Source organism: Poecilia reticulata, chromosome 14 (genome assembly GCF_904066995.2).
Source record: "Poecilia reticulata chromosome 14, P_reticulata-male-v2, whole genome shotgun sequence".
Taxonomy (NCBI): domain Eukaryota; kingdom Metazoa; phylum Chordata; class Actinopteri; order Cyprinodontiformes; family Poeciliidae; genus Poecilia; species Poecilia reticulata.
In genome coordinates this window covers 11,533,820-11,544,471 of record NC_088843.1, presented here as the reverse complement: position 1 = coordinate 11,544,471, position 10,652 = coordinate 11,533,820, and the positions used below count along the sequence as shown (strand labels likewise).

The 10,652-nt window shown below is 42.9% G+C and overlaps 1 protein-coding gene across 1 annotated transcript; it reads left to right on the top strand.

Moving 5' to 3' along the window:
• The first annotated feature begins 46 nt into the window (after positions 1 to 46).
• Positions 47 to 10,070, top strand: LOC103475764 (short transient receptor potential channel 2-like). Its single transcript, XM_008427623.3, has 13 exons — positions 47 to 734; positions 973 to 1,665; positions 2,477 to 2,677; positions 2,763 to 2,927; positions 3,030 to 3,204; positions 3,278 to 3,478; positions 4,155 to 4,317; positions 4,409 to 4,501; positions 4,669 to 4,861; positions 4,947 to 5,074; positions 5,178 to 5,250; positions 5,329 to 5,443; positions 8,226 to 10,070. The coding sequence occupies exons 1-13, from the start codon at positions 720 to 722 to the stop codon at positions 9,101 to 9,103; spliced, it is 3,093 nt and encodes a 1,030-aa protein (XP_008425845.2). The 5' UTR covers positions 47 to 719; the 3' UTR covers positions 9,104 to 10,070.
• Positions 10,071 to 10,652: the final 582 nt, after the last annotated feature.

Here is a 10,652-nt window from a genome sequence, read left to right as displayed (position 1 = left end):
CTCTTGTTTTACATTTAAACCCCCAAATTTATGGATTCACAGTAAAAAATGCTGGGTTATTTTTATAACCCAATTTCTGGGTTGAAGCTGTTGGGTCATAGGTTGGGTTAGTTTGACCAAATATTGGGTCAAAATTCAATATTCGGAGTAAATGGGGACAAATTCACAATATGCATAACAAGAAAAATGTTTGCTTTTTCTTAACCCGTTTGACCTTTCATAAAGTGGACTGAATGTTGAGAAAACAGGCAAATGAATGAGTGAATCTTCAACTGTGAGGCGCTTGTTTATCCAGGGCGCTTTGCGCTTCCTGCTCCTCATCTGGGGAGCAACAATGACAGCCGCTTTAATTGTCCTGTGGCGCTGTTACTAATGGGGAGACCAGGGATAATTCCTGTTTGAAACAGTTTGCCTTCAGCCCAGCCAAGCATGAAACACTTTAACCAGGTTACATTTTAATTGGCCCTGGCCCCGGGGACATTCAGTTTTGTTATTGAGTTTATGGAAGATGATGAATCCATCTAGTCAGGCGGTAGCACATGATCGCCACAGTGCTCAGTTTGCTGATTGAAAGTGAACATACCAGTCTATTGGTATCTATCACCTCCATCTCTGAAGCTCAAAATAGTTGGTGGGTGTCTGCTTCATGTCTCCAAAGACTGGCCCGGATTTCGCTTTAGGATCACAACGTTAAAGAGGGGATTGGTTTGTCATCAAGAATGGAAAACCTCACGGTGAGTCCCTTTATATTTACGTGCTTTACAGAATGGGCAATCACAAGGAAAAAGGGGTAGATTTAAGCTTTTTTTTTGTGCTGCAAATGTGCTTCAATTCCCGTCTTGTTTTCCTTTTTAAGAAGCAATATGTCAATCAATTCTATCAGAAAACTTGGCTTCACTTGCATGAAATATTAGCTGTTGAATTCACCGTTCATTTGTGACTAAATGGTAACTCGCCTGCGTTGCTCCACAGCCAGAGCAATGGCGAGAGATCATGAACAAGAAGATGCGCTTCCCTCCGGAGCTGCTCAACGCCATCCAGGAGGGAAAAATAGAGCTGTTGTGTGGGCTGCTGAGGACTGGAGATGGCATCATTCGCCAGCTGGATGAGTCAGAGGACCGCCAGTGGAGGGAGGCTCTCAACCTCTCCATCCGCCTGGGCAATGAGGATGCCATGGATGCCCTTCTGCAGGGAGTCAAGTTTGACTTCCGGCAGATTCACGAGGCTCTGCTGGTGGCTGTGGACACAAACCAGCCCAAGGTGGTGAAGCGCCTGTTGGACCGCCTGGACCAGGAGAAAGGCAACAAGATGGACGTACGATCCTTCTCTCAAGCCATCTTCGACCGGTCCATTGACAACTCGCAGTTTGCCCCTGGTGTCACACCTCTGACCCTTGCCTGTCAGAAAGATCTTTATAAAATAGTCACCATGCTCACTCAGAAAGGCCACGGCATCCCCTGGCCTCATAAGATATCCTGCGCCTGTCTGGAGTGTCGCAACGGCCGGCAGTACGACCTGCTGAAGTTCTCCTTGTCTCGCATCAACACCTACCGTGGCATCGCCAGCCGGGCCTATCTGTCCGTCACCTCCAGCGACGCCATGCTCAGCGCCTTCAGCCTCAGCAGAGAGCTCCGCAAGTTGTCCCAAAAAGAGCCCGAATTTAAGGTGCCCTCTTAAAAATGTCCTCTTATTTTCTTGGTTTGTCACACATAAATGCGTCACATCAGACAAATATAATCCTAGTAAATTTAAAAAAGGATTTTAAAAATTAGGATTTTGCATACTGGGAGAAAAAAAACCCCTATCCAAATCACTATGGCTTTCTGTGGAAAAAGTGGGTAGAGCAACGATGGCAGGAATCAGTCTGTAAGATCGTTGTGGCAAAATTTCATCCCAGTTGATTTTGGCATGTTAAAGTCATGCCAAAGAATCTTCATTCGATTTAAGTCTGGACTTTGAATAAACCATCCTAAAACCTTCATTTTGGAGCCATTCTGGGTTGGACTTGAGACTGTGCTTTGGCCCTGCTGCATAACCCAGGTAGGCTTGAACTTATGGTCACAAACTGATGGTTGACCGTTGGTCCCAAAGTCTTATAAATGGTATCACAACCCGTTCCAGACTGATCTGACTGATCTGAACATCATGTCTCGCCTTTTAGTTTTGCCTACAGGTTGTATTTAAGTGGTTTCTTGGTTCAACATGTCTTTCTGTAATTAGGCCTGGGTGTGGCTTGTGGTATAAACGCAGCATGGTTAATTAATAATTTATCAAGGTTGACTATCCCTTTTCCACATGGAGCCATCTCATCGTTTGAAAACTTACAAGATTAATATTTTTGTCTCTCATTCTCTCTTTATTTGAGCTAAAAAATTGTGCCAAAAAAGCTAAACAAAAATACTACAAGGGCCAAATACTTTTGGCATATCATGGTTTGTCTCTGTTTGGTTGGAAAAACAAATTGTTTCTCCTGCAGCCTGAGTACCTGGGCCTGGAGCAGCTCTGTCAGGAGTTTGCCGTTGAATTACTGGGCATGTGCCGTAACCAGAGCGAAGTCACCACGATCCTTAACAGCTGTGGAGACGAGAGCCAGGACGCTTTGGAACAGGAGGCCTTTGAGGAGGGAATCCCCAACCTGTCACGGCTGAGGCTCGCAGTCAACTACAACCAGAAGCAGGTGGGCAGGTTGGGACGTGGTTAGCTCCATGTGGAAAAAGCTATTATTTACCTTAATAACCTTATTCTCTCTGTGTGTTTGTTAGTTTGTGGCCCATCCGATCTGTCAGCAGGTTCTTTCTTCCATCTGGTGTGGAAACCTGGCAGGGTGGAGGGGCAGCAGGACGGCCTGGAAGCTCCTCGTCTCTGTTGGGATCTTCCTAACCATGCCTTTTCTTTGCCTCGTCTACTGGATAGCCCCAAAGTCGAAGGTCGGATAAAAATCGCTAACATATCTTGCAGAGTTTTAAGACTAGAAGTGACAGATGTCATATGTGGTTTATGCTCAACAGTCCTCTTGTTTTTTCCTGCAGGCGGGAAAAATGATTAGAATCCCTGTGATCAAGTTTCTGCTTCATTCTGCGTCGTACCTGTGGTTTCTCATCACGTTACTCGGAGAATCCATAACTATGGAGATGTATCGAGACAAATTTGCGTCCCGTCAGCAGAATATTCTGCACAGCTCGTTCCACATGGTGTGGGTGGTTGGTAGGTCCATTCGGTCAAGTTTAACATGAGCTAACACCTCCAGTCTAACTGGGACGTATGTTCTGTCACGCAGGATTCTTCTGGTACGAGTGTAAGGAAGTCTGGATTGAGGGCTTGCGAAGCTACTTCCTGGACTGGTGGAACTGCTTGGACATGATGGTGTTGAGCATGTACTTGGCATCCTTTGCCTTACGCGTGCTCATCATGCTCAAAGGTCACTTCCTGTGCCACGAGCAGAGCAACAGTGACGAGTGCATTTACTTTACTCAGACTGGTGAGAAAATGGCGCCAAGTTACTCAGCTAAAGTGCTTGGGGGGAAAATATTTCAACTGGTAAAACTTTTTTGCATTTTGGAGCGTCACAACAAACCTCAATGCATTTAAAAAATAAATAACAATTGTGCACATGGAAATGTAAAAAGTGTCAGCTGAATTCATATCCACCTTGCGTGAGTCACCTTTGAGTGTAATTATAGCTGGAAGTCTCTTGGCTTGTTTATCAGCTTTGCTAAAGTAGATGGTGAATGTTTTGCTAATTTTATCTCTTCAAAATGGCTCTGTCAGATCATAACTGGCTTTCACAGAACAACTTTATCTTTGATTACATTTTGCTTAAATTGTCTCTTATTTAATAAATTGTCTCTTATTTAGGTGACTTTTAAAGGGACCGTCCTGCGTGCACTGGATTTTAATTAGAGGTTTTAGACTAAAGAAAACCAAATAGAAATGAAGGACGTGTTTTATTTGTTTTTGAAAAACGTTTAAAGCTGCATAATCGTCCTCTCATAATCATCTGTGCCAACGGATCACATAAAATCACAATAAGAAGCATTGAAATACAATTGTAACGTAAAGTTTTGTAGGTATAAAATACTTATACAAGACACCTCGAAACGATTCTAAAAGGTTTTTTTTTTGTCATCCTCGACCTCTTTGTGTTTATGTACAAGTCCGTGACGACTGGCGCCAGGAGGACCCTCAGCTCATCTCCGAGGTGCTGTTTGCAGTAACCAGCATGCTGAGCTTCACCCGGTTAGCCTACATCCTGCCAGCCCACGAGTCGCTGGGAACGCTGCAGATCTCCATAGGGAAGATGATTGACGACATGATGAGGTGACGGCATTGCTACATCTGGATATTCGCACAGCTCAGAGGGGTGTGGGGGGGGATTCGAATCACATGAACAAGCTTCGCTCTTTCACAGATTCATGTTTATACTGATGATCATCGGGACGGCCTTCCTCTGTGGCATCAACAATGTCTACGTTCCTTATGTCATCTCTCCACATCTCGGCAGGTGAGAACATGATCTGATCAGGTTTACTATAGACGTAGTGCTGATGTGAACACAGCAGCATGAGCCTGATTTGCGTCGTATCTGCTGCGGTTTTCTTGCAAACATTTCCAAAGCAATGTGTCATAAAAACAATCTCATTTTGACGATGCTGCCCAACTTCACCGCAGGTTTAACGAGACCTTCAACTTCTTGTTCTGGACCATGTTTGGTGTGGCCAACCAGGACTACGTGGACATGCCGCAGTTTGTTGTAGCGGAGTTTGTAGGAAGGATCCTGTACGGCATCTTCACCCTCGTTATCGTCATTGTCCTGCTCAACATGCTGATTGCCATGATTACGAACTCCTTTCAGAAGATAGAGGTGCGGAGCAGCAGGTCTTCTGTGGCTGTGTTTCGTAGAAGACGAAGGTCAAAGGTGGCACCTGAGGTCCTTTGTGTGATTTCAGGACGATGCAGACGTGGAGTGGAAATTTGCCCGGTCTAAACTGTACCTGAGCTACTTCAGAGAGGGCCTCACCATGCCTGTGCCTTTCAATATCATCCCTTCTCCCAAAGCTGTGTTTTACATCCTGAGGTGAGCTCACATCTTCTGCAACACTTTACATGTTTTTGTTTTGCTTTTAATGCTGGATTTTTCTTTTCTTTTTTTTTTTTTCTTTTCTGAAATTGTGTTCAAGGGGGGGTTTTAAACGTCTCTGCTGTTGCTGCAACTTTAACTCAGAGCAAAAATACCCTCCTATAGCCTCTATGGTAAGAGTGTGTTCAGTGCTAATCACTTTCTATGTTGCTTTAAGAATGCGTTAGATTAAATGTTTTCTTTGGAAAAAGTCTAACGACAAAGGAACGGAGGACAACCTGCCTTACCGACAGCAGGTGATCAGAGCTCTGGTGCAGCGCTACATTGAGTCAGCGCGCAGGGAGTTTGAGGAGACCAAGAGGAAAGGTAACAAACTCATTATGTAAACACAGTTGAGTTGCTATAATATGCTCTGTGAGACGTAGAATAATACCAGTGTTTTACAGTACGAAAAGCAAAGTATCACACTTTCTGCAAGTTGCATATGTTATGACGATAAGCTGCATCTTCTGATTGGCTCAAGTAGAGAGGAGGACTGTGCCAATTTGCTAATGTAATGTCTTAGAGACGCAAACTAAAGGGGGAAGACGCATAGTGCAATATTTTTCATACATAAATCTCTAATGTGGTCACTAGTTAATAAAAAAAGCAAGCACTTTTATATAAAATAATAAAAGAAACTTGAAAAATAAACGGAAAGAAATAGCAGATAGCAGCGAGTGGTAGAAATAATTAAGACTTAAAGAGCAAACATTGGTAAAGTAATTTTTTTTTTTACTTTCATTTGGGTTTGGCATCGTAGTTCATGATAGTTAATTATTGTGCTCAAAGTCAAGAAACTGGGAAAAAGTGTTAATTAAAAGAGAAAAAAACACAAGGTTGACGTGATTCTGTTAGGATTCTGGGAGATCCGATCTCTGATCTAGTCCTGACCAACATCGTTTCCAACACCAGCACATTTATCTCAACAACTTTAGTCAGCAGAATAGTTTAAAAAGGTGCCCTAGTTTCAACATGTTGTTCAGATTGAATAAGTTGTACTAATCTAATGCTTCACATGTGGTGGGAGAAGTAAAAACACTGACGACCAATCAGACGGTAGCCGCAGTCAAACACAATATTCTGTATTTGGCATAGACTGAAAGGACAATTAGATGCCTCGTGCCTTTTTTTAAATTTTTTTTATTGGAAATCAAGATTGCTCACTCCAGTTTCTGTTTTCCAACAAGCGATGACACATCAGTGGTGAAATTGAACTGCCTTGCTATTTAGCCTATTTAATATTTTCAGGTCAAATTAAGCTGAGAACTCTTTGCTGTAGATTTTAATGAACTTATAATTAACTTCAGATATCAAAAAGTTTCTCTTTCAACACTCCAACCAGGAGCTTAGACTATAAATTATTGTTCCATGAATATAGTTTGTAACAAGGCAGACTGTTCCATCCTCCTCAGCCTGGAGGAGGAGGCAGTGTCCACGATTTCCGCAAACATCTCCACAATTTTAATTCATCAAACCATCACGTAGTTTTGCACTTCCCATCCCATATTTAGGCCTGAGAACAGCGAGCTTATGTAAGACGGATGCCATCCATCCATCCATCCATTTTCTTCCGCTTATCCGGGGTCGGGTCGCGGGGGCAGCAGCTTCAGAAGGGAGGCCCAGACTTCCCTCTCCCCAGCCACTTCTTCCAGCTCCTCCGGGGGAATCCCAAGGCGTTCCCAGGCCAGCCGAGAGACGTAATCCCTCCAGCGTGTCCTGGGTCTTCCCCGAGGCCTCCTCCCGGTGGGACGTGCCCGGAACACCTCACCAGGGAGGCGTCCAGGAGGCATCCTTACCAGATGCCCGAGCCACCTCAACTGGCTCCTCTCGACGTGGAGGAGCAGCGGCTCTACTCTGAGTCCCTCCCGGATGACCGAGCTTCTCACCCTATCTCTAAGGGAGAGCCCAGCCACCCTGCGGAGGAAACTCATTTCGGCCGCTTGTACCCGTGATCTCGTTCTTTCGGTCATGACCCAAAGCTCATGACCATAGATGAGGGTGGGAACGTAGATCGACCGGTAAATCGAGAGCTTCGCTTTTTGGCTCAGCTCTCTCTTCACCACGACGGACCGGTACAGCGCCCGCTTCACAGTAGACGCTGCCCCAATCCGCCTGTCGATCTCCCGTTCCCTTCTTCCCTCATTCGTGAACAAGATCCCCAGATACTTAAACTCCTCCACTTGAGGCAGGACGACTTGAGGCAGGACGAAGACGGATGTTAAAACTTTAACATGCATTCGTGGATGCGCTGAAACCCGTGTCCGTTAACAAGGAGGTTATTCTGAGTCTATGCTGGGATTTTAACTCGGGGAAAATGTTCTGTTCTAATGTGGTAACTCATGAGAGCCCAAAGATCACATCAGTTTTCTGCTTTATCTTGTGTGTAGAAATTAATTTGGATTCCCAGAATCCGCCAAGATGTTTTGTTCCGAGAAACCACCCAGTTCTGTGCCGTTTTGTAACTGGATTTTTCCGTTGTTGTTTTTTAAATGTCCACACGATGTCTCGTAAAACGTTGAGACGTCCGGCCTGCAGCTTCCTTCGACCATAAACAACTTCTCTAATAATGTTTATAACATTGCTGTGGCCATCTTTAAAATAATTTATATTCTCCCAAAAATATGTTCTTAGTGTATTTAGAGATTGCTTTTGTACGTCGTAGATCTGACAAGGAACTGACAACTTTGATTTGCCACATCATAATTTGATCTAAACTGTTTACTCATCATTATTTTAGGTTTTAAATAAAACAAAATTAAATGTTTCATGGTTGGTGGATCCTGTAGATGAGGCTAGATTGCCATTTAAGCTGCTATTTTTATTTTCAACTCAAACTTTCAGAATTTTCTTTTTTCTGAAACCTCCCAAAACAAATCTAGAGGTTTGAATCTGGAAAAATATAAAATTCGTAAATTAAAGATGTGTTGGAGCCTTGAAATTAAATCACGGTGATCAACAGAAACCTTAATTTGTGATGATTACAGTGTGAAGCCTGCATAATCAAATATCCATAGCGTTAGCCTTTCCTATTAAAGGAAAGTTCCCAGCTAAATTTGCCGCTAGCAAACCCAATTACTGTGATGTGATTTGTGTTTTCTCCCCTTAGATATCGGTAACCGAATCACAGAGCTGAACAAGGCGGTCTCCAGGATGCATCTAGAAATGAAAGCTATCCAGCAGCTTCTGATGACCGACGGACACGCTGCAAACAACGCGCTGACCACGGACGGTTCTTCTGTGCTGGGGAAATACATCAACGGTGCCAAGAATAACTTCAGAGGTTTTAACAGCAGGCAAGATGACAAAAGCACATCGCTTAAAGTGACAGTTCACCAGAAAGAGGAAGGGGCCGATGACAGGAAGGCCGATTCGGAGGCGCGGCAGGACACAGCTGCACAATTGGATCAGGTGGATGAAAGTGAAGAAGAAGAATTGGATAAGGCGGCAGACTGCGAGGTGGTGAAAATGGAAGAGGGACGAGCGAAAACAGAGCTGGGGGATTGGAAAGAAACTGAACATGCAGAGCTTGTAGAAGTAAACAAAGATGATAATGGAGTGAAAGAGGACTTCTCAGAAGGGACAGGTTTTATTAGAGTAGAAGAAACGGTGAAAGTCGAGAGCATACAGGGCAAGGAGGATAAAAGGGAAGGAGAGATTGACCCCCAGGTGACAGAAAATCTCACAGAGGTCAGACCTGAACACACAGAGAGCAGCAAAAGCAGTTTTGAAACAACAGATGCGAAGAAAATGATAAACAAGTTCAATAACATGGAGCTGAAAGAAAAACCAGACGAGGCAGGATGGATGAAGGGAAAGAAATACGAGGGTAATGTTGTGGAAAGATCTCGCGTAACCAAGGGGGACGAGAAAACCGGAAACAAGAAAGCGATTCAGTCTCCAACAGGGAGCAGCGGCTCCAACGACACCGGCTTTGGTTCACAGGAAGGGGAAGGATCGATTGACGGCACACCAGTAAAACCATGACGGGTCTCTGATAACCGGAAAATTTGAGAAGTTTAAAAAGAAAAAAGGCTCAGTAGATGAATATCACTGTACATACAGATGTTTTCAGCTGTAAGACTGTATATAGCCTACATTTGTATAGACTAATGCATAAAAAAGTAACCTGAAGTTCAGCTAAGCAGGGATTTGACCCAAAGGAGGAAACAGGATCACACAGAAAGTAAATGAATATCCTATTTATCACTAACATTTTATATTCTGGGCAGAATTATTTTTTATTTACAATACTGTTGCTGAAAACTGCAATTGCCATATTGACTGAACATTATTTTTGAAATGTCTCTTCTTTTGTTAGCCTTTCATAATCCTCCCTACCACTTCCCATGAGCCTCAGCATCTCAGCCGCTGAGGAAAGAAACCTGCGCTGGGCATTAAAGGAAGTCAGATCCGTTCAATATTCAACATATTTTCAGTGTCAACGCACGACACTAAAAATATTAACTGCAATCTGATAAATCCCTGGTTTCTGTACATTTGAGGTTAGATTTATATCACTGGTAAATACAAACCATTAACACTTTGAAACCCTAAAACTAATATAAGGAGTAGTTTCTTTTTATTATGACTTCTTCTTATAAGCATTCAATTAAGATGCTAAGGCTAACCTGCCAATGACGTCTGAACAGCAAGCTGTTTCTCCGCCATTAGCGCATTTATCAGCACGTCCACAGGGTTGAAAATCCAACTAAATCATTACATTTTTGGTTTCTAGAACAAATTGTTGAAATTATTTTCACACTAGTCGCACTGAATTAGTTTACAGCTTTTTTTTGTTATAACCAACAACCTTGTTAAACTTTACTACATGTAGTTTTTCTATTGTGAAGTCTGGTTACCTGCTGAATTAACAGTAACAGCAGATTAGTGTTGAATAAAGATTGAAATGTACCAGTTAGGCCAATAAAAGTTGTGAGCATTTCAACTGTAAGATGTCATTATGTTTTTTTTATTTTTTCCTAAAGACCATTCCTTTAAAGGTTCTTTATTGGTGAAAGATTTGAATATAATTGGTTTCAGGTTTTGTTTGAAATGAAATTTGTTTCTTCCCCGTTAACTGGGCTGTAACTTATCAGATGACTGGATTCACAGATATGTTCCTTCACTTTCTTTTCATTAAGCGGATTTTCTGTAGTTTATGCAACAGTGTGAAAGATGCAGGTCCCTGCTTGTTTAGCACCGTTTTCCCCTCCGGGGCATGAACCAGCACACAGAGTCATTAATCTTTCACCTGCTGTGTCATTTGTCCCAGGGCACATTACGTTCTCCTTCACTGGAAAAACACTTGCGATATTACCTTATATATTTTTTTTGGATAAGAAACATATTCTGCTTCCATTCGATTTGTTTCATGTCAGCCTTGGTTTAGTCGGTTCAAACCAACTCAAAATGTTTTTAACAAAGGGCTTTGTGTTTTTATAATCATTGGATCAGGAGGCAGCTGCCAAAAAAATCTGAGCAAAGATGGAAGAAAATGTGCTTAAAGTACAGAACATACACATTACCCACGCCT